The 24,904-nt window shown below is 33.9% G+C and overlaps 1 protein-coding gene across 2 annotated transcripts in view; it reads left to right on the top strand.

The window, feature by feature from the left end:
- The window catches only part of COPB1 (coat protein complex I subunit beta 1), a 36,720-nt gene that overhangs the window by 2,334 nt on the left and 9,482 nt on the right, over positions 1 to 24,904 (top strand). For both annotated transcript variants that reach the window (XM_012780721.3, XM_076002157.1), the window contains exons 3-14: positions 4,191 to 4,420; positions 4,827 to 4,996; positions 6,527 to 6,641; positions 8,835 to 8,927; positions 10,906 to 11,043; positions 13,426 to 13,545; positions 15,303 to 15,410; positions 15,493 to 15,639; positions 16,358 to 16,503; positions 17,785 to 17,881; positions 19,110 to 19,270; positions 20,130 to 20,250. In XM_012780721.3, the coding sequence (XP_012636175.1) occupies positions 4,191 to 4,420; positions 4,827 to 4,996; positions 6,527 to 6,641; positions 8,835 to 8,927; positions 10,906 to 11,043; positions 13,426 to 13,545; positions 15,303 to 15,410; positions 15,493 to 15,639; positions 16,358 to 16,503; positions 17,785 to 17,881; positions 19,110 to 19,270; positions 20,130 to 20,250 (1,646 nt within the window). The remainder of the gene's footprint in view (positions 1 to 4,190; positions 4,421 to 4,826; positions 4,997 to 6,526; positions 6,642 to 8,834; positions 8,928 to 10,905; positions 11,044 to 13,425; positions 13,546 to 15,302; positions 15,411 to 15,492; positions 15,640 to 16,357; positions 16,504 to 17,784; positions 17,882 to 19,109; positions 19,271 to 20,129; positions 20,251 to 24,904) is intronic.

The raw sequence follows: 24,904 nt of genomic DNA on the forward strand, positions 1-24,904 counted from the left end.
TTCACTGACAGTTATGTACTTCCTGTGGCTAAAGATGAAAAAAAATTTTATAATTATAAATATAATTTAAAATAAATAAAAAAAAACAAAAATTTTCATTCTTATATCCCCCAAATGCTTAAGGTTACAGATAGGAAGGTAAAGAACAAAACCTGCCTTTAATTGAATACCTATGTCTTAATTGCAGCTGCCTTAGCTCTCTCTTCCAATCAGTAGTCTCCAATTTTGCCTTTAAGAGGAGTTGAGATGAGAAAAAAAATAGAACTAATTTCTAATTTTGAATAACAAATAATTTTTTGTTTGGTTAAATATTGAGTTGCTTTAACTATTTGCTTTATCTTTAATCACTGCATCTGAACTCTGATGACTATGCATTCACTGGAGTAGGAGATAGTATACTTTGATGAATTGAATTGATATTTGAAATTTTCCATATTTTTGATGGTGTTCATAGAAGGAAAATATTCTGGAAATTTTGAAGATGCAGAGAGAAACATCCTTCACCTCAATTTGAATTGTTAGATTAAATGGAGATTGTAGTGGTGGGGGGCTTAAAATATAAATGCTATAGATTTTTTCATTTAAATTTTTTTTTGTTTGAGACAGAGTCTTACTCTGTTGCCTGGGCTAGAGTACAGTACCATCATCATAGCTCACTGCATCCCCAAACTCCTGGGCTCAAGTGATCCTCCTGTCTCAGACTCCCAAGTGGCTGGGACTAAAGGTGCACACCACCATGCCTGGTAACACTTTCCATTTTTGGCAGAGACAAGTTCTCACTCTTGCTCAGGCTGGTCTGGAACTCACAGCCTCAAGCATTCCTTCCTCAGTCTCTCAGAGTACTAGGATTATAGGCATTAGCCACTGTGCCTGGCCTTTTAAAAAATTATTATGGCTACATATTAGTTATATATCTTTATTGGGTACATGTGAGGATTTGAATCAAATCAGGGTAATTGGGTTATCTGTCACCTCACACAGTTATCATTTCTTTGTGTTAGGAACATTCCAATTCCACTCTGTTATTTTAAAGCATACTCTAACTTAGTGTTGATTGTATTCACTTTGTTGTGCTATCAACTGTTGTTCATTCTGATTATCTAACTATTTTTGCAGCCGTTAACCATTCCCACTTTATCCCCCCATCCCCACCACCCTTTTCAGCCTCTGGTAACCATTCTACTGTCTGTCTCTGTGAGATCAATTGTTTTTAATATTTAGCTCCCACATATGAGTGAGAACATGCAAGATTTGTCTTTCTGTGCTTGGCTTATTTCAAGTAACATAATGTTCTCCAGTTCCATCTATGTTGCAAATAGTAGGATTTCATTCTTTTGTGTGGCTATTCAATATTCCCTTGTGTACATGTACCACAGTTTCTTTACTCGTCCATGGATGGACAATCGGGTTGATACCAAATCTTGCCTATTGCGAATAGTGCTACAGTAAACATGGGAATGCAGCTATGGTTTCAATATACTGAATTCCCCTCCTTTGGATGTATGCCCAGCAGTGGGATTTCTGGGTCATATGATAGTTCCATTTTTCTTTTTTTGAGGATCTTCTATACTGTTCTCCATAGTGGTTGCACTCATTTACTTTCCCATCAACAGTGTACAAGGGTTTCCCTTTCTCCACATCCTTACCAGCATTCATTATTGCCTTTTTGATAAAAGCCATTTTAACTGGGGTGAGATGATATCTCATTGTAGTTTTGCTTTGCATTTCTCTGATGACTAATGATGTTTAGCATTTCATATACATGTTGGCTATTTGTCTTTTGAGAAATGTCTATTCAGATCCTTTGCCTATTTTTTAATGAGATTATGTGATTTTTTCCTATTGAGTTGTTGGAGCTCCTTATGTATTCTAGCTATTAGTCTTTTTATCAGATGTGTAGTTTGTAAGTATTTTCTCCCATTCTATCTCTTCACTTTGTTGATTGTTTCCTTTGCTATGCAGAAGCTTTTTAGTTTGCTGTGGTCACATTTATCCAATTTTGCTTTGGTTGCCTATGCTTGGGGGTATTATTCAAGAAGTCCTTGTGCAGACCAAAGTTCCCGAAGCATTTCCCCACTGTTTTCTTTTAGTAGTTTCATAGTTTCAGGTCTTAAATTCAAGTTTTTAAATCCATTTTGATTTAAATTTTATACATGGCAAAAGATAAGGATCTAATTTCATTCTTCTGCATATAGATACCCTGTTTTCCCAGCACCATTTATTGAAGAGACTGTCCTTTCCCCACTGTATATTCTTGACACCTTTGTCAAAGATAAATTCACCATTGATGTGTAGATTTATTTTTGGATTCTCTGTTCTCTTCCATTGGTCTTTGTGTCTGTTTTTATGCCAGTACCATATTGTTTTGGTTACTACAGCTCTGTAGTATAATTTGAAGTCAGGTAATATGATTCCTCCAGTTATGTTCTTTTTGGTTAGGATGGCTTTGGCTATTCTAGGTCTTTTGTGGTTCCATATAAATTTTATTTTTTCTATTTCTGTGAATTTTGATGGGGATTGCATTAAATCTGTAGATTGCTTTGGGTAGTATGGACATTTTAATAATATTGATTCTTCTAATCCATGAGCATAAGAAATCTTTTCATTTTTTTGTGTGTCCTCTTTAACTTCTTTCTTTATCAGTGTCTTATAGTTTTCATTATAGAGATATTTCACTTTTTTGGTTAAAAACTTTAAAAATTTTTATTACAAATGGAGTTCTATCCTGGTGAACTTTTAGAAATTTACTAATTTGTGAAAAACATTCAAAAACTAGAGCAAAAGAAACCATCAGATTATAGTGATACAGTTTTATGCCTTTTGGACTTTGTGTCCTTTACACTATCAAACAGATTAGGAAGGGGAAAAAAAAACTTTTGTCTTTTTTTAAAGTTCACAACAGGAGCTTTAAAACCTGTAGAGGAAAACCTGTTTAGGCTTAGTGAATACAACTTTAGCTACTTAGAACTTTGCCTAATCTGGCTTGTTTTTGTAAGTACTGCTATCAGCTACTGTCATTTCTCCTGATGCTTTGTTTTTGTCATCCTCATTGACGTAAAAACTGAAGGTTTGCCCAGATTGATACTCACGCATCCTTTAATATTTATTTGTTGATTCGATATGGCACTCCATTTATATCTATTTATTTATTGATATGGCACAAATCAGTTATTTTTTCCATATGTGAGAGGAGGTAGAAACCCTTGAAAGATACATAAGAAGTTTGTTGTAAACAGAAATATTGACTCTGATGGGGTGAATTTGTCAATCACTCACTGTATTCTCAGTCCAAATACTTAAGAATATTCTCTTCTGCAATATACAAAAATACCACACTAACCTAGTAATATATAGAATTTGGGGGTTTGAAATGACTTTTTACTTAGCTAGTATTATTCTTCAGTATGCAAATATAAGATGTGAAATTATGAATTGTTTTGCATGAAATACTTGTATTTCATACAATACTTGAAATACTTTATATGCTCAGTAATAGTAAACTAGCATTTTATCTTGAACATGTCATCCATAATTCTAACCAATGACTACTGATCTAGAACATTTTAATTTTCTGCCAGTTTTTCAGATGCTATCTTAAGGAAGATTCTAAAGTTTTATAACCTATAGAAATACGAGATTTTGGAGTTGGTCCACTCCTTTAGTTCCCAATCTTTTTGAGTATGGGGTCCCTCTTCTAATGTTAAAATAGGTCATATATTTGCCCTCCTCTCCCAATAGTGGTTGCCCTCCCCATTATTATAGTGGTTGTCCCCTTATAGTGGTTATAACTTTGAGAAAATGCACACTGAATTCAGAAGTATTTATCTTAAGGGCATGTATTTACATTTTGGAAAAATAGCTACGTATGTGTTTAAAACACATGATTACTTGGTATGCCTATAGATTAATGAAGTCTGCATTAACTCAGTTGGGTTAGGGACCAGAAATCTAATTCCAGTCCATATTATATGTAAAGAATCTAAGGTTCAAAGATAAATGACTTGCGCAAAGACATACACTTGTATATGTCAGAGCCACATGGAGAATCTTTGTTGCTTGAGTTTGTACCTTTATTACCATTGCTGATAGTAAAGTGAAAAAGTATATTTTATTTTGTTAATTGCTTTTAAAATTATGTGAGGAATTTTCTTTCAAAATAATCGCCCTTTCCTAAAAACTTTTTGAATCAGAAAAAGGAGATGTGAAGTCAAAGACTGAAGCTTTGAAGAAAGTAATCATTATGATTCTGAATGGTGAAAAGCTTCCTGGACTTCTGATGACCATCATTCGTTTTGTGCTACCTCTTCAGGATCATACCATCAAAAAATTACTACTGGTATTTTGGGAAATTGTTCCTAAAACAACTCCAGATGGGAGACTTTTACATGAAATGATTCTTGTATGTGATGCATACAGAAAGGTAAACCAAATAATAATTATTTCTGAATATTGCTTTGATGTCAAATAATTGTAAAATTGATGAAATGGGCTTGGTTTTAATTTTCAAAGTTAAGTCTTTAATGAGATGTAAATTGTAGATATTTGGAATTGAAGTTATAAAGAGTTATTGTAAAAAGTTCTCTTGTTACTTTTTCAGACATTTTCTGTGTATTTTATGTATATGCATTATTAATAAACAGTGACACGTATAAGACATTGATTAGATAGGTAAAAATTGTTTTAATTAACAGGAATCTGATGGAAATTATCTGATAATACAGGTTTTTGCACAAACTTGATCTTTTTCCATCAGAAAGTTTTGCATTTAAAAAATTTTTTTGTGAAAAGCTGAGACTCAGCATTTCATATTTAAACTTTTATATCAGGATCTTCAGCATCCTAATGAATTTATTCGAGGATCTACTCTTCGTTTTCTTTGCAAATTAAAAGAAGCAGAATTGCTAGAACCTTTAATGCCAGCCATCCGTGCTTGTTTGGAACATCGACACAGCTATGTTAGAAGAAATGCTGTTTTGGCCATCTATACTATCTATAGGTAAATAAAGATACTCCTTGGGCTTAGTTCTGTAAGAACTGTTTAGTCTTTTAGACTAGAGGTTCCAAAGTGGTTGCTTGCAGACTTTATATAGCTTGCAGATATATTTTGTTTGGCCAGCAAGTTATTTTTTCCTTATTATTGTTAAGTTGCCAACATTAAAAAGTCAAAATATTTGGCAACACTGGCCCTACTTTCTTCATAGCCATAAGCTGCTGAAATTGAATGACAGTAGCCCCTTTTAAATACAGTTTATTGTCAACTGTATTAATCCAGCCCACTTTATTTATTTACTTGCTTAGACACAGTGGGCTTTGAGTTTTTCACCTTATTTTAGAATTCTCTTTTTGTGGAATGTGGATTTTGTCTTTTTACCCTTAGAGGCTTTCAAGAGGGAACTTTTTTAATCACAAGGGGTATAATTCTGAACTGATTGCGAATGTTCTTGCTAAAGATTCTGGATTTTAAAAACAATTTAAAGAACCAGTTAGAGGAAGCTATCCTGCTTGGTTTTTATAATCACTGGTGTCAATCATTTAGAAGTAAAAAGTAATTTTTATAAGCATCTTTGTACTTTCATATATTTCTTGATTGAGAAATTATTTCACAATTGTCTTACTATTAGATTTTGTCTGTCAAGGAAAGTGTTGAGTTCTTTGCATGTTACCCTACAGACTACACAAATTTCAGAATTTAAAAAGTAGTGTACACATAAAAATTATGACAATTATATGACAGTTGGAAATTTGAACACTGGCTATATGACATTAGAGAATTATTTTTAAGGTATGATAACGGAATTATGATTTGTTTTAAAAGTAGAAAGTCTTTAATTTTAGAGAAACATACTGATACATTCACAGAAGTAATAGTTGTCTAGGATTTGCTTCAAAAGTATATGAAAAGGGGGGAGGGGGACATGGGCAATATACATAACCTTAACATTTGTACCCCCATAATATGCTGAAATTAAAAAATAATAATAATAACAACATGAAAGGGGAGGAAGTGGGCAAGTGTGTAAGTGAAACAGCACTGGCCATGAATTAATAATTATTGAAGTTAGATGATGGTTTTTATTCAGCTAGTGTTCATTATTCTCTGTACTACAAATATTTTTAAATTTCCAAATTGAGAAATAAGTTAGTAAGTAAATAAGTTAGTAAATGTAGTGCACAACTAATAAAATTCAAAGAACTATATTTTTTCTCTGTTAATTCTTAATGTGTTGATATTATATTCCTAAAGTATCTGCAAGACAATCATTAGAGACATCAGTTAATAGATAGCTTGTTGAATAAATCAGCTTTTTCTAATTTGAACTAGAAAATATATAATTTGATAATTTAATAGATAAAGGTGTAACCTTATGATTCCTTCCCCCAATTCTAATTGATTTAAAGTTTTAAAAAGCAAAATAATCATTTGTGTTATAAAGTTTGATTAAGTTTAATTTTGGTATAATCCAGAGTGTTGCTAAAATGCGAAAGGTTTTTTATTAAATATGGATGTTACCTATTTTATTTAAAGAAATTTTGAACATCTTATACCTGATGCCCCTGAACTGATACATGATTTTCTGGTGAATGAGAAGGATGCAAGTTGCAAAAGGAATGCATTTATGATGCTAATTCATGCAGATCAGGTGAAGTACTTTTTAAAAAATACTTTATGACTGTATTTAAATGAATTACATAAGCTTAATCATATTTTTGGTTATTATATAGTGCACGTGGTTTGTATATTTTGATTTTTTTAGAGTTTTGGACTTATTTTGATAAAAATACCTTTTTCTCTTGACCCTTCTCCAAAATTTAACTTATGTATATGTTCTTTCTTTTTAAGTAAACATAGAAGAAGCATTTTATAACCAACACTTTATAGCTTTTAAAAATCAAAATTATTATGGCCATATTATGTGGTACTTTATTTTGGGGCTCTGATTGCCTGTTTTTCCTTATGTTTGTTGGTGTAGATCTAAAATTCTCTGGCCTGGGCATGATGGCTCACACCTGTAATCCTAGCACTCTGGAAGGCCGAGGCAGGCGGACTGCTCAAAGTCAGGAGTTCAAAACCAGCCTGAGCAAGAGCGAGACCCCGTCTCTACTATAAATAGAAAGAAATTAATTGGCCAACTAACATATATAAAAAAATTAGCCGGCCATGGTGGCACATGCCTGTAGTCCCAGCTACTCGGGAGGCTGAGGCAGCAGGATTGCTTGAGCCCAGGAGTTTGAGGTTGCTGTGAGCTAGCCTGTCGCCATGGCACTCTAGCCTGGGCAATAAAGCGAGAGTCTGTCTCAAAAAAAAAAAATCCTATCTCTATTAAAAGTAGAAAAATTGCCCAGGCATGGTGGCACATATCTGTAGTCCCAGCTATCCAGGAGGCTGAGGCAAGAGGATCTCTTGAGCCCAGGAGTTTGAGGTTGCAGTTGCTACGATGATACCACTGCACTCTACCCAAGTTGATAGAGCGAGGCTCTGTCTCAAAAACAAAAAAAACAAACAAATAAATAAATAAGATTATTTAATAGAGAAAAATAGTAGCTTTGCATAGGGTCTTTACTCTTAACCACACCTGTGGAAGTAGGGTAGCCTAATAAGGATATACCCTTGTTATTTTCTGGTATTTTGATAGTAGCCATCCTGATTGGTATGAGATGCTATTAGTTACTGTCATTTTATCTTCCTAAATAAGATTATTAGAAAGCAGCTTATATGGGCCACTATGTTTTATCCTCTTGTAGACTTTGTGACTGGCTTACTTCACTTAGCATAATGTCTTCAAGGTTCATCCATGTTGTGCCATGTATTATTCAGCCTTCCTTTTTAAAACTGAATAATATTCCATTATAACTATGTACTACATTTCGTTTATACATTCGTCCATTGATGGACACTTGGGTTGCTTTTAGCTATTGCAAATAATGCTGCTGTGAACATACGTGCACAGATACCTGTTCAAGATCTTGCTTTCAGTTCTTTTGGGTATATACCCAGAAGTAGAATTGCTGGATCTAGGGCAATTCTATTTTTAATTTTTTGAATAACTGCCATATGTTTTCCATAGTGCCTGTGCCAGCGTACATTTTTACCAGCAGTGCACCAAGCTTCCAGTTTCTCCACATCCTTGCCAACATTTGTTATTTTCTGATATTTTGATAATAGCCATCCTGATCAGTGTGAGATGATACTAGATACTGTCATTTTATCTTCCTAAATAAAATTATGAGAAAGCAACTTACATTGGACACTATGTTTTAGCCTCTTGGAGAATTGGTTTTACTTACCTGTGCTTTTGGTATTATGTTGTTTACCTATATTAAAGGTATATAATCAGAAATATGTTTACCTATATTAAAGGTACATAATCAGAAATAGTTCAATAAAATTTACTGATATTTTTACTGGAGAGATGTTGTTGAGGCCATAGTTATATCACAGTGTCTGAAATATGAGGACTCATAGATTTTTCTTTTAGGAATGGTAATAGGAATGAATGTAAGTTGCTGGCTTGTTTTGCTCCCCAGTAGCTGGCTTATTTTGATTGTATGGATACCCTGAATCATATAACAGTGTTTTTCTCTTTGGTTTAGCTGCTAGAAAATTAGACCTCATATTTGTGACTCATTGTTAGATAATGTATTTGAGTTTATGTCTTACACTTTATGTTAACTTCTTCATTCTTGGTTTCTTCATTTTTTTCTCCAGTTAATTTCTCTTTGCCCTGATTTTCTAATTTGTTTCATATTTGGTTGTAATGTGTGTGTTTTTTTAAGTTGCATTAAGTCCTTGTATTGACTGAAGTGAAGTATGATAAATAACATTCTTATTTTAGGATCGAGCTTTGGATTACCTAAGTACTTGTATTGATCAAGTTCAAACATTTGGAGACATTCTGCAGTTGGTTATTGTTGAACTAATTTATAAGGTAAGAGTAATAATCTATGATGGTTAAAGTATATGGATCTGCTTTTGGTTAGCAGTTACTCTACACAAATAAATTCAGCAGTGTAAGACAAGGTATATATACTGGCATGCTACTTAATTGCTAGAATAATATATATTTTAATAGTATAAATATTTTATAGAGTGGCCTATTAAAGCTTTTTTACTTTTTCCTTTGGTTTATTGTGTTTTCCAAGTAGAGTACTTCCTTTCTTCCTTTCTAAACCTCTGTAAGCAATTCTATAAGAATTCATGGCTTGAGCCAGTACAGCTGCAAAGAAATCATTCTGAACTGCAGAGTCACTGAATAGATCATGAATTACCCGTTGGAGTAAAATTCAAGATTTTCTTGAGTATATACCAGACTACTTTAAAAATCTAAAAACAAACAAAAAAGCCTTAAATACTTTTTATGTTCCCTATTTGTAAAAGAGAATAGAGAAACTTAAAATATATTACATGACATTGCAGGCCATTGACAGGAAGTCTAAAACCAGCTAAAACTTTAAATGAAGTACTTAGTTGGCAACATTTTAATCTGTCTTTTGAAAGAGTTGATTACTTCTTAATGTTCTGATAAAAGGTGCAGTAATATCCAACTTTGCTATTGATGTCATTAGATGTCAACAAAAATATAGATTAGGAATAGCTTTATTAAACAGAATGATAAGGGCCAGATGTGGTAGCTCACACCTGTAATCTCATCACTTTGGGAGGCTGACATGGGAGGATCACTTGAATGACAGAGTTCAGGACCAGTCTGGTCAACATAGATGCCCCCAACACACACACACACAAACACACACACACACACACACACACACACACACACATTAGCCAAGTGTAGTGACATGTGCTTATATTCCTAGTCCAAGCAACTGAGGAGGCTGAGGTGGGAGGATCAGCCTGGGCAACAGAGTGAGGCCCCACCTGTAAATAAATAGGTAAATAGAAAGAATGATATGGCCAAAACGTACCATGGCAGACACTGCTGATTATAGCTGTCTTTGCTTCTGCAGGATAGGGGCTCCTCTCAACACAGGGTACCAATCATTTGGAATTGCCATTTAAGATGAAACCAAGACTGTAAATATATAGTTAATTCTAATTCATGCATATGGTTTAGGAGATATGACTGAGGTTCTCAAAAATAGGAGTGCTCTGCTATCAAGTGATGACTTTGATTAGTGCGGTCCAGGTTATGGTAAGAGGGAATAGTTTTTTAAGTCATGCCCATGTATTAGAGATTCAACTATATGTATTTTAGAAAAATCTAATATAAATACTAACTTTAAAAGAGAAAAAAATGAGGATATTTTGTTTCACAAGTAAAGGTATTGGGATGCATTTAGAACAGGATAGAAATTTAATTTAGTTTCCTCTCCAATATCAAATATCGTCCCAAATAATAGGAAGTAATCCTTCAAAAAAAAGTGTTACTTTTCTTGCTTGAAGAACTGACATTTTCCTTTTATCAGCTATAGGTAGATTTAATATCATCCATCATGTTTTCCTTTTTGACATGGCATCCAGAATAAAAATTTAGGACCAAACTTAATATCCTATCACAGTATCCATATTAGTGCCCTGGGTTAATGTTTCCTTGCTTTTGTTACTGTATGTTTTCTTTTTTATCTGTGTATAGTATGCATATCTTTTACTTTATAAGCCATCTGAAAACCTTTTGTAAAGCAATAAAAATATAAATTATGATAGAATGAATAAATGGAAGAGTAGCTGTAACAATAATTTGAAATAAAATTGTTTCTTTCTGAAATTATCAGTGTTGTGTCATAGTGTCTCACCTAGGTTGACCAACACTTTCGTAAGTTCTTATAAGACTATTCTTAGCTTTCAAATTAAGAAAACTAGCATCCCTTAAGCTGATTTCCATGAAAAAATTCCATTTGAAAGCAAGTGTTCCTGACAGCAGTTGAAAATCTAAATGCTTTCTTCTCCAGGTCTGTCATGCTAATCCATCAGAAAGAGCTCGTTTCATTCGCTGCATCTATAACTTACTGCAGTCATCTAGCCCTGCTGTCAAATATGAAGCTGCTGGAACATTAGTGACACTCTCTAGTGCACCAACTGCAATCAAGGTACTTATTGCATGTTTCTTTTGGGGGCCAAATTAGATGATGCATTGTTATCACTCATGATTTAGTGGCATTGCAATTCACTATGTGGTTACATGGCATAGAGAGAACAACTACCAAATTTTAAAAGTTTTGATTCCACATGTAATCCATCTTTCCTTTTTTTCTTTCTGCTTTCATACATATACATATAGAGAAAGAAAGAGAATAACAGTACAGTTGATCCTTGAACAACATGAGTTCGAACTGTGCAGGATTTCTGTCTCTGCTGCCCCTGAGATATGCAAGACCAACCCCTCCTCTTTCTCTTCCTCCTCTGCCTACTCAATGTGAAGAGGATGAGGATGAAGACCTTTATAATGATACACTTCCTCATAATGAATAGTAAATATATTTTCTTTTCCTTATGATCTTCTTATTAATATTTTCTTTCTCTAGCTTACTTTAAGAATACAGCATATAGTACATATACAAAACATTTTTTATCAGCTGTATATGTTATTGGTAAGGCTTTCAGTCAACAGTATCCTATCAGTATTAAGTTTTGTAGGAGTCAAAGTTATACATGGATTTTTGACCATGCAGGGGGTCAGTGCCCGTACTCCTGCATTGTTTGAGGATCAACTGTATCTATAGTTTCTGGAGAATGATACTAGTATTTTAACATCTCTCTCCATATTTAATTTACATTAAAAATGGGTTCTGGGAATATGAGCCTTGGATCCTAAATGATCCTAAAAAGTTCCAGTAAGTATTTTCAATAATAGAATATTATTTCTCATCTTTATCAATACTATATCAGGAACCTCCAATATATTCAGAGAATCAGTTGTCCTAGAAAGCCAGATTATATAAATGAGAGATATACTGCTTTACTCACCAGTATTTAAAATGTTTTTTAATTTTTTGTTTTGAAATAATTTTAAACTTACAGAAAAATTGCAAAAATAGGAGAAAATTCTCCTATACTCTTCACCCTACTATGCAAAATGTTCACATCTTGCATAACCATTGTATAATATAATTGTCAAAAACTAAGAAACTAATGTTGGAACAGAATCGTTAACTAAACTATGGGCTTTATTCATATTTTGCCGATTTTCCGCTGATGTCTTTTTTCTGTTCCAGGATCCAATCTAGGATCCCACATTGCATTTGGTTGTCGTTATCTTCATCTCCTCCTATGTGTAATAGTTCCCCAGTCTTTCCTTTTTTCTTGACCTTAACACATTTGAAGAATACTGGTCAGTTTGTTTGTAAAATATGCCTCAATTCATAGTCTGATGTTTTTTCATAGTTAGATTGAGGTTATACATTTTTGAAGATAGTATCATAGAAGTGATGTGTCCTCAGTTTATGATATCAAGGAGTACATGATGTCTGTGTATAATACCTTATTACTGGTGATGTTAACCTTGATCATTCAGTGAAGGTGGTGTCTGCCAGATTTCATTGTTATGATTTCTCCCATTCTAATCAATGAATATTGTGGAGGAGATACTTTCAGACTATGTTGTACTTCGAATTCACACCTACTTATTTCAGCATCTATCAGTGGATTTTCTCTGCAACAATTATTACTCTGGTATTCTAATGTTAATTTCCATTTCCCTACTTCTGTACTTATTAACTGGAATTCTTATGTCCTTTCTCTTCCCTCCCTTTCTTTCCTTTTTTTTTTCTTTGTATCAGCATGGATATTTTATTCTATTAATAATCAGTAGTGTCATTATTTATTATGTTGGTCAAATTGTTCCAGCTTTGGCTATTGACAGCTCTTTCAAATTTGCTCCTTTGTCCTTTGCTTTTAAACTTTATCATTCTAAAATACTTTATACATTTTGTCTTAATAATTGTTTTAAATATATTATAAAATATATTAACCCTTTGCACTCGGATGTCGAGTGTGAGTGTGGATAATGTCAAGTGGATGATGAGAAAAAAGCAAGCGAGTGCAAAGGGTTAATGACTTAGTGTCTTTATAGACTTGTTTTTTTTCTATAGTGTAATGCAATTTGTTAAATTTTGCCCCTAAGCAGAAATATGCTTAATAGCTATGTTTTTTGAGATTCTCTGCTTTTTTCTGCCTTGCTCCTTAGTTTCAAACCTTAATTTTGGCTGTTAATAAGTATTTTTGTCTGTAGCAGCCCCTTTTCATTCTTTTAATTTGTAATGCTTCTAATCTTTTGTAAGCTTGAAAAAATAACAAGGTTTGTTAGTATTTAGGGAACAGAAGGATACATTTCCTCTGAACAAAATGCATAAACTCTAGAGCAGGGATTAAGGAGTATATTTTGGCTTCATGAGGACTTTTTTTCTTATTTTCAAATTCTATGTTTATAATAGATGAATGACTTCTAAAATTTTTTTCCTTTTTTAATATAGGCTGCTGCTCAGTGTTACATTGATTTAATTATTAAGGAGAGTGACAATAATGTAAAGCTCATAGTTTTGGATCGCTTGATAGAATTAAAAGAGCATCCTGCCCATGAACGAGTACTACAGGTGAGTGTTATCTGAGAGAGAGATCCTAAATAAAATATTTTTCAAATTTAGATTATTCACAAGCCTTGCCATTTTGGTTAACTTAAATACTGGAAGACTGGGCAATTTAAATTTTGGTTCTTTAAAGTGTAATACTTGAATCACCATAGCCTTTTTGGGTATTATGTTTGCTGTAAAAAAAAATTTCTAAAATTAATTAATATGTTGTATCTTTTATATTTGTACTATACTATTAGCAATAGTGATATATTCATTTTAATTCAAATATAATTTGCATTTCATGGAAAATAATTATACCAATTGAGAATAAAAAATAATCGGATTCTAGAAAATTATCAGCATACCTATTTAATCCATGAGAATGATGATGATTATAAAAATAAAGCCCCATGACAGCTAAATGCAATGTAGATCTTAGATCAGATCAACAACAAATTGCTATAAAGGTCATTATTGGGACAGTTTGGGAAATGTGAATGTAGTCTATATGTTAGTTATTAATAGTATTGATCAATGTTAAATTGTCTGAATTTGATAATTGTAATGTGATGATTATATCACATCTGGAAAGATGTAAGAGTTATCCTTATCCTTAGGAGATGTACACTAAAATGTTTAGCCGTAGAGAGAGTATGATAAAGCAAATGTGACAAAATGTTAATAATTGGTTAATGTAGGTATACAGAGTTCACTCTTAGAACTTTTGAAACTTTTTTATTTGTTTGGAATTTTTGAAAAACAAAGTTTTAAAGAAATCACTTATAAATTAGAGTTTTACTATATTTTTTCATGTTATTCTGTCATAGATTTTTTAAAGTATGCATTTTTGAAATATTTTTACTACAGAGCCAAACGTTATTATCACACTTAACAGAATTGTTAATAATTTCTTAGTGTTATCTAATACCAAATCCAGATTCAGATTTTCCTAGTTATCCCAAAAACACCCTTTTTGTTTGGTTTGTCCAATTCTTGACTATATGTTATATCTAGTTGTTATGTCCTTTCTTTTTTTCTTTTTTTTTTTTTTTTTTGGAGAGAGAGTCTCACTCTGTTGCCCGGCTAGAGTGCCATGGTGTCAGCCTAGCTCATAGCAACCTCAAACTCCTGGGGTCTAGCGATCCTCCTGCCTAAGCCTTTCCTAAGTAGCTGGGACTACAGGCATGCGCCACCATGCCCAAATTTTTCTATATTTATTTTTAGTTGTCCAGCTAATTTCTTTCTATTTTTAGTAGAGATGGGGTCTCGCTTTTGCTCAGGCTGGTCTTGAACTCCTGAGCTCAAATGATCCACCTGCCTTGGCCTCCCAGAGTGCCAGGATTACATGCATAAGCCACCGTGCCCAGTCTGTCCTTTCCATCTCTGAATTTTAAATAGTATTTTTTTTTCATGACACTGACTTGTTGAAGAGACCAGATCTATTGCCCTGTAAAATGTCTCTCCTTCTGAATATGTCATTACTTTCTTGTGCTGTCATTTAGCTCTGGGGATTTCTGTTATTTTCTATAAACTGTAAGCTGGATCTACTGCAGCTCAATAGAGTCAAAATAATTTTCAGTTTAAATGTGTCTTATACGATATGTCATATATGCTATTACTTCATAAGTATCAGGAGGCCCAAAATATTTAGTCATTCTACCACTAATGATTTTGTTATTAAGGTGATGATGGACAGAGCCTGCCATTTTGAAGTAAACATTTTCTTCTTATGACCAGAAAGATTATTGTTAATTCTTGATTTTTTTGCTCTTTTTTAGGATCTGGTTATGGACATCCTAAGAGTATTGAGCACACCAGACTTAGAAGTGCGCAAGAAAACTCTGCAGTTAGCACTGGATCTTGTCTCTTCTAGGAATGTTGAAGAGGTAAAACAAAACTCTGACAGCACTTTGTAAGCTATGAGGCCAAGTATGAGTAATTCTCACTTATTTTTACTTTGTTCTATAGCTGGTTATTGTCCTGAAGAAGGAAGTGATAAAAACAAATAATGTATCTGAGCATGAAGATACTGACAAATACAGACAACTCCTTGTGCGAACATTGCATTCCTGTTCTGTTCGATTTCCGGATATGGCTGCAAATGTTATTCCTGTGGTACGTTATTCTGATGACTTTAATTTTGAAATTCTTTAAAAGAATTTTTTTAAAATTCTAGTTATTCAGCAGTTAAACTCCAGAAATCTCAACTGTCTGGAACCACTAAATCTCATGATCAGAGGGATCTTTATATCCACCCTTAAGCTCAGGTGACTAAAGACTCTGACTTCTTTCTCTTACATCTTAATCAAAACAAAAAACATAGTGACAAAAAAAATAGCTCTGCATATCATTTTAATTGATGTTTATTACAATTACCCAACAAAATTATGTTGTGTATACATATCATTCAGTAAGGTAAGTATTTATTTCAGATAGTTTTAGCTCTTAAAGGAATCATAGGAAAAAATTCACAAACCTAAATAAAATATTTTGCTTTCTGTCACTATCAGATAAATAAGGTATGTTACTATAAGTTGAAATTTGCCATTGAGCTCTGATTTTCTCTAAAATGAATTTACTTTTAGTTATAACGTAGGAGTATCCAATGAATTTATTTTGAATTATGGATCTCTAGCTTCTCTTTTATAGTGAGTTTTATAATAAATAGAAAAGCCATTGTGGTTTTATTTACATAATAGTACTTAAATCTCTGAATTACATTTTTATGTACTTGAAAATTATTAAGAATTACATTCTTTATAAATGTATTTCTTGTCTTGGATAATTTTTTTGAAAATTATGTAATTGTTCTATTTCCCTTTTTTTTCATAAGTTAATGGAATTTCTCAGTGACAATAATGAAGCAGCAGCTGCTGATGTTTTGGAATTTGTTCGTGAAGCCATTCAGCGCTTTGATAACCTGAGAATGCTTATTGTTGAGAAGATGCTTGAAGTCTTTCATGCCATTAAATCTGTCAAGTAGGTTTAAAATACATTTGAATATAAGGTCAGGTAAACATTTTGTCAGTTTCTATATTTAAAGGGTCAGTTGATAGAAAATATTAATATAATGGAGAAATGACTTAAGATAATCAAGCCAAATAACACAAACTAAGCAAAACAACAAATATCACCCCACTCTCACACTCAGCTAATCTATAATCTGTGGACAAAAATATTTTTAGGAGGGGTTTGGATAAGTTTCTCTAGTCTAATTTCCTCTAAAACGTCATCAGTCTTAAAATTACTAAAGAGCATAGTTTTATATGGCATCACTTTGTGGATGTCATTATTATTTACATCCCCCTGTCACATTTATTGAAGTGAAAAATTGAAAAGGCAACCTAGATCTAACATTATATGTTTCCCTTCAGAGAGCCTTTGCTAATAAGAAAGGATTGTTGCATTCAAATTTTGCTTCATATAAAGCAGCTGATGGATAGACTATAACAGACTTGCAGTGTGTCTGCTTAGATAGGAAGCAAAGGACCATTATAAAATTGTTTATATGATATGAAAATATATTGATATTTATGGAAATAAGCAAGATTTGCTTATGTGAGGAAAAAATTATATCAAGGATTTGGTTTTTGATAGCCGTTATCTTTTAGAGGTTCAGTTTCTATAATTTTTTATGAAAAAAATTAATTAAAATCATAGGAAAAAGATGACTAAAGACTATTGTTTCACATTTTAAATTAGAGAATTGTTGCTTTCTTTATTTAAATAGAAGTAAAGAATAAAAATTTAAGTTTGTTTTTTTTTTTTTACTGAGACCTTGCACTTCTGTATCTATTGTTCTCAGTTTAGCACCTTACCTCTTCTTTTCAATGACTACCAAAAAAATGAATTTTTACATTAAAATAATGCATTTCATAGTAGTAAGTGAGTGATAAAGCCAGATTTACTTTCACTCTATACTAAATGGATGCTTTTCTGGGAAACATGGTATTTTGTTTTTACCATTCCTGAGTTTACCAATTTTAGACTCTTCCTAATAATAATTAATAAGAACAATTATTTTCATTGTAATCCTTGTGATCTCTAGAGAGAATCAAAACCTAGTGTTTGATATGTTCTTTCTGAAATGTTTATCCACAGTCCTGTAGAACTTCAGAATCTTGTTTTCTTGCTTGAACACAAATTCACAAAGAAAGATCTGTACTTCAAGATTTATTTCCCAGGTTCATGATTCAGATCTTGTATCTTCCCTCCTCGCCTCACCCAGTGTGATACCTGTTCATTGTATTCTTGTCCTAGGATTTACCGAGGAGCATTATGGATCCTGGGAGAATACTGTAGTACCAAGGAAGACATTCAGAGTGTAATGACTGAAGTCCGCAGGTCCCTTGGGGAGGTATGTTTTTCTTTAGTAAATCCTGCTTTATATGGTGGTTTTTTACATTACGAAAATCTGACTTTTAAGTGGTAATTTGCTTTTGTGTTTTTATTTAGTAGTGTCTGGGCTAAAGAACACTGAAAAGTACATTTTAATTACCCAAATAAGCCTTAGGAGCTGTGGGAAATTAGGGGAGCCCCCTCCCATACCCCTTGTTGAGCTATAACACCTCTTTTTTTATTTATATTATTTACCCTTCTGGGTAAGATCTTATTTGAAGAAAATGTTCTGTGCTTAAAAAAAAGAAAGCATGTATTGTATGCCACTTGCTCCTTTAAAAAAAAAAGAAAGCATGTAAAATACTGCTTTAGCCTATGTGTTCTAAAGGAATAATGTCTTGGAATGAGTCTGAATTTAGAATATTTATGTATTAAAACTGGCAGTATTCCTCATCCAAATGACATTATGGTAGAATAGGAAGTACATGAGTCTTAAATTCAGTTGATTAGTTAAAAAAAAAAAGAGAGAGAGAAAGTACATTGGACTGCTTGTCAGGAGACCTGGGTTCTAGTCTTGGCTCTGCCACTAATTAGTTCTGGGACCTTGAATATAAGTTCCTTAACCTGACTGAATATCAATATTTTCAACTATGAAATAAAGAAATTGAAATCGGTAATGATTAAAAACTCTTATAGCTCTTAAATTAGATGATAGACTGGTATTAAGGAATAAATACATAGTAGCCATTTGGTTAATTGAAAAGATAGTTGATGAAGGTATTTAAAATAAGTCAGATTTATCTCATTTTAGAAGGATGAGTGCTATTTTTTATTAATATTTCAAGGGAAGGGGTGGAGAAGAGGGATAAGGCTTGGTGAACATCTACTTTATATTAGACAGTGTCCTGTGCATTTTTCTATTAAGTAACTTGTGTGGAAAGAATTAAGACTTCCATTTAACAGATTAAGAAACTCAAAGTGGTTTAATTAACTTGCCCAGAACCATACAACTAATAAATAGCAGAATAAGAATTCAAATCAAAGAACATCCAACTCCAGAACCCCTGTTCTTTCCACTACATTATCCTGGGAAGGAAAGAAAATTGAAAGTACAGTTCCAAGTTCCAAAAATCCCAAATTCAAGGGAATACTTTCTTTATAGATTAAATATATGATTGAATATTTAAATATAATTTTGCTTACTATTGATATTATTACTAAATTGGTGTTTCCAATTAACTTTTTAGATTCCAATTGTAGAGTCAGAAATAAAGAAAGAAGCTGGTGAATTAAAACCTGAAGAAGAAATAACTGTTGGGCCAGTTCAGAAATTGGTTACTGAAATGGGTACCTATGCAACTCAGAGTGCCCTTAGCAGTTCTAGACCTACCAAGAAAGAGGAAGACAGGTAATTTATGGCACCTGTTCTCTGCCAGCTCTACTAATTTTAATATTACTCATGTGTATAAAACAGTTAAATGACTTCTTTTTGATTATTAGTCTGCTTTTGTGACCAAAATGTAAATCTTTGTCGTTTAAGTTACTTGAAAGGAGAAATGTTTAAGTTTTTCCCCCAAGGAATTATATTGATGATTTTAATCCTCTGTCCCTTCCAACTTTTTTCATCAAAATGATTATGTTCTGTTTAAAATTATTCACATACAAAATGCTAAGTGTAGGTAACTGATGATATTTGAGTTTTGTTGCCTATTAGCATCTGGAAACATATTTTGAAGTTTTTATATTTCTAATTGTTGAATTAAAATTTTGATTTTCTTCCCTTATTTGCTGTCTATTTTTATAGTGAAGATGATGAAAATTATCCCTAAAACTTTAATGAATACTTACTATATGCTAGGTGTTGTGCTAAGTAATTTGTTTCATATAGTTTTAACACCTATAGCCTTTTGAGATATTATATAGTATCTCCATTTTACAGAAGAGGAATTTAAGACTTCGAGAGGTTTATAATTTAATACCTGAATAGATAAGTTGGGATTTGAATGTAGCCCCTTAGCTCCAATACAAACACTCTTAATTTTCTCTTTACATATTCAGTTGGCTCTTGCATCATTTGAAGATAAGTTTTAAGTCATATATTCTTTTTCTTTTCTTTTTTCCTTCTGAGAGCTGAAGAGGGAGCTAACTGGGGTCCTGATCACTGATGGGGGTCAGTAAAGTATTTAGTAGGCTTTTTTGAATCACTTCTCCAAAAGCTACATGTTTAAGAAGTTGGTGGGTTTTCATTTTCCTTGATTGCTTTGCAGACCTCCCCTGAGAGGATTCCTTCTGGATGGAGATTTCTTTGTTGCTGCCTCCCTTGCCACAACTCTGACCAAGATTGCATTGCGCTACGTAGCTTTGGTTCAGGAGAAGAAAAAGCAAAATGTAAGTTCGTGTTTTCTATGTGTATCCAACAATTAAATATTGAGTGGCCACTTTATGCATTGAATGATAAGGGACACAAAAGGTAATGCCAAAGTTCCTGTCATGAAGGAGCTTATGGTTTAATAGGGGAAATAGATAAAATTCACAAAGTAATACAGTAATATCATGTGATTAGTCCAGTGGAGGAATATAAGGGCTTATGAAGTCCCTTCTGTTTGCAAAGATTAGTCAAGGAAAATGCCCTTCTCTCTCCAGCATCTTCATCTAGTCAATCGTTGTCTGCTTTATCCCAAAATAGCTTTATTATTATTATTATTTTGATTTTATCTTATTTATTTATTTATTTTGAGACAGAGTCACACTTTGTTGCCCAGGCTAGAATGAGTACCATGGCGTCAGCCTAGCTCACAGCAAACTCAAAACTCTTGGGCTCAAGCAATCCTACTGCCTCAGCCTCCCGAGTAGCTGGGACTATAGGCATGCGCCCCCATGCCCGCCTAATTTTTTCTATGTATATTAGTTGACCAATTAATTTCTTTCTGTTTATAGTAGAGACGGGGTCTCACTCTTGTTCAGGCTGGTTTTGAACTCCTGACCTCGAGCAATCCGCCTGCCTCAGCCTCCCAGAGTGCTAGGATTACAGGCATGAGCCACCGTGTCTGGCCCCAAAATAGCTCTTAAATTGCTCCTATTTATAGCTCATACCTTCATCAAAGTTTCTGACCATTCTAACTGTACACTCATTCAACCAACTATGGATTGAAAATATTAAAAAACAACCCAGCAATAAAAAATAATACAAATTAAAAAACAATATAGTATAGCAACTATTTACATAGTGTTTAGAGACATACCTTGTTTTACTGCACTTTGCAGATATTGCGTTTTTCTCAAATTGAAGGTTTGTGACAACCTTCAATTTGTAAAGTCAAGCAAGTCTATCTGCACTGTTTTTCCATCAGCATGTACTCACTTTATGTCTCTGTGTGACATATTGGTAGTTCTTGAAATATTTTAAACTTTTTCCTCATTATTATATCTGTTGTGGTGATCTGTGACCAGTAATCCTTGATGTTACTCTTGTGATTGTTTTGGGGCACAGCAATGAAATGAACTGTGCCCATATAATACAGCAGACTTAACCGATAAATATGTGTGTTCTGACCACCCCACCAACTGCCTGTTCCCGTCTCCCTCCCTCTCCCTGGGCCTCCTTATTCCCTGAGAAACAACAGTATTGAAATTGGGTCAATTAATAATCCTACAGTAGCCTCTAAGTGTTCTAGTGAAAGGAGGAGTTGTAAGTCTTTCACTTTAAATCAAAAGAAAGCTAGAAATGACTAAGGCTTAGTGAGGTAGGCAGGTCAAAAGCTGAGATAGGCCAAAAGCTAGGCCTGTTATGCCAAATAGTAAGCCGAATTGTGAATGCAAAGGAAAAGTTCTTGAAGGAAATTGAAAGCGCCACTCCAGTAAACAAACAAATAATAAGAAAGCTAAATTAGCCTTATTGCTGTTAATGGAGAACGTTTTAGTGGTCTGGATAGAAGATCTCCTTCCTCCCCACAGCCTCTGGTAACCTGTTTTATACTTTCTGTCTGTATGGATTGAAGTTTTCTTGCATGAGAAAAAGTCTTATATTTACCTGCATACTTACAACTTATGATGCTCTTCATTCCTTTGTGTAAATTCAGATTTTTTTTGAATGCTTACTAAGTGTTAGGCATTGTTTAATTCGTTTGCATGTTTTAATTCACTTAATCTTTACAACAAGCCTACGAGGAAAATACCATTATTATCACAGCAGTTTTGCAAATGAGAGCATCAAGATTTAGATAAGTTTAGTAACTTGCCCAAGTACAGAGCAAGCAAATGGGGAAGCAAGATTTGAGCTGGGGTGTTCTGCTCCAGAGTGAGCCCTAAGGCCCTCAAGGTGTTGTCCCTTGGTTACGGTGACATTCTGGACAGGCTTAGGGCAGGTCAAGGTGTCAGTGGGCAGGGAAGAGGCATAAGAGTCAAGAGGATATGGTGTTTATACCAAGTCCAACTGGAGGCAGTGCCTCCCCCGCTCTCCCCTCCCTGGTGGTTAGAGAGAGCTTCTATGAGAGGCAGACTTCCAACTGGTACAGGTCAAAAGGAGATGGCATGGTGAGGGAGAAGGAGACTCCAGGTCTGACATCTAGCCAGGGGTGGTGGTGGGGTGTCTTAGACCCTGAGAGCAACCTGAATCAGGCAAATACTTCACACTGGTTGGGAGAAAAGGTCCCCATGTGAGGCATGGGGTGGGCACCCAGGAAGGAGACCAAGCTTCATTCTGGCCAGAGACAGGACCTGCTAACGATGTCTCTGGAGACCTTCTGGAGGTACTACAGGACATCTGCCACCTGCAGGATGGATGGGTGGCCTCCTCCTGCCATAGTTCTGGCTGGTTGAGGGGCCCTGCATAGGTCTGATCTGCCAAAAAGTGCTAGGTCCTCACAGGTGTCATGGTGCCTGTCCCTGGCCATGGCACCATTCCTCCCTGCACGCCTAAGATTTCCGTCTGATATTTTCTTTCTACGTAAACAACTCGATCATTCTTATAATGCAGGTCTGCTGGTAAAGAATTCTCTCAGCTTTCATTTGCCTGAAAATCTTTTTTTGCCTTCATTTAAAAAAATCTCTACATGGTAGAATTGTGAATGTTTTTATTTTAGTTTATTATTTATTTATTTAAGACAGGGTCTTACTCTGTCGCCCAGACTAGAATGCATAGAGTGCAGTGGCATCATCATAGCTCACTGCAAACCTCTAGCTATTGGGCTCAAGCGATCCTCCTGCCTCAGCGTCTTGCATAGCTGGGACTACAGGCATGTGCCATGCCTAATTATTTTATTTTTCTTCATTTCATTTCTGATATTAGTAAAATAAACAAGGAGTGATATAAAAACTATGACCCAAAAACCACATGTTTACATTACTGAAGTACAAATCTTGTTATTATTGTGGTAGAGATAGAAACATCAAAGAAAGAATCACGTTATCAGATGTAATAACAGAAATCTTTCCTTCCCCTAAAAAGTTTTAAGTTGGCTTTTCTCTGTGAAACACTTTTTTCCTTAGTAGTGATCATTTTATGTTTCACTTAATATTATAACATGTTATTGTAAATCCTTTTTCTCATGTTATTGTAAATCCTTCTTAATCATAATCATAATATTTAATAGCTGCATAATAGTCCATTGGTGTGTGATTCCTTCATTTGCCTTTCTCATAGTTAGGCATTTTCATGTTAGATTAAGGATTTTCAAAGGCTTTTTTTTTTTTAGCTCTGTCATTAAAAAAAGCCATAAATGAAATTTACAGAGCCAGGTAACTTATAAGATATATTATCTCTTATCAATTGATTTTTATTTATGAGTAGTAATTTATTTTGTAACTCTCTTGTGGACCATCATTTATTCATTCAAGTCTGGTCAAAGTGTAATCTTTGAATTATGCTTTTTAAAAGTCTCTCGCATTTTCGTCTCAAAGTCCAATTTGATTTTCTCTCATGGATAAGTAGTTTCACTTCTGGTAGTTGGAGATTATTTACTGTTATCTGTTTAAAAGAGCCAGATTTGGCCGGGCATGGTGGCTCACGCCTGTAATCCTAGCACTCTGGGAGGCTGAGGCAGCAGATTGCTTGAGGTTAGGAGTTTGAAACCAGACTGAGTGAGACCCCGTCTCTACCAAAAATAGAAATTAATTGACCAACTAAAAATGTATATACAAAAAATTAGCCGGGCATGGTGGCAGATGCCTGTAGTCCCAGCTACTTGGGAGGCTGAGGCAGTAGGATTGCTTGAGCCCAGGAGATTGAGGTTGCTGTGAGCTAGGCTGATGCCACAGCACTCACTCTAGCCTGGGCAACAAAGTGAGACTCTGTCTCAAAAAAAATAAATAAATAAAAGAGCCAGATTTCTCATAACACACCTAGTTGATAAATTTTGCTGTGTTTGATACAAAGGAGAAGGATGTTTGGCTGTCTGTTACCTCACTGTCAGTCCTTCATTTATAACATTTTCAGCACTCTGTATTTCTTTGTGTAGAACTGACTTTCTCTTTGGTATCTTTGCGTAAAGAATTTGCTTTAACTTTTCTTATAGGTTCTTTGGCAATTAATTCTCTTGGCTTTTGTCTGGAAAGTCTTTGTTTTTCCTACACTTTTGAAAGATATCTGTGTGGATATATAATTCTAAGTTAACAAATATTTTTCTTTCAGTACTGTAAAAATACAGCTCTATTGTCTTCTGGCTTTCTGATGAGAAGTCTGACATTCTTGTGCCTCTTTGTGGAATGTTCTTTTTTTTTTTTTTCTGATTGGTTTTAGATTTTCTCCTTTCCACTGAAGCTTCAGCATTTTTATTAGGATATGCCTTAGTGTGGTTTTCTTCATGTTTCCTTTGCTTGTGGTTTATTGTGCTTTTTGTGTCCATGGGTTTATAGTTTCCATCAGTTTGGAAATTTTTCAGCCATATTTCTTCAGATATATTTTTCTGTCTCTTCCTTGTTCCTCTCCTCTGGCAACAATATCTAAGCTTGGAGGATTATTACACTTATTCTTCTACTGGTACTTCCCCAGCCCACCAGTAGTTTTTCATGCATAAGTGCAGATCAGTACTCAGCCAAAGGCATT

The sequence above is a fragment of the Microcebus murinus genome, chromosome 4 (assembly GCF_040939455.1).
Source record: "Microcebus murinus isolate Inina chromosome 4, M.murinus_Inina_mat1.0, whole genome shotgun sequence".
Classification (NCBI taxonomy): Eukaryota; Metazoa; Chordata; class Mammalia; order Primates; family Cheirogaleidae; genus Microcebus; species Microcebus murinus.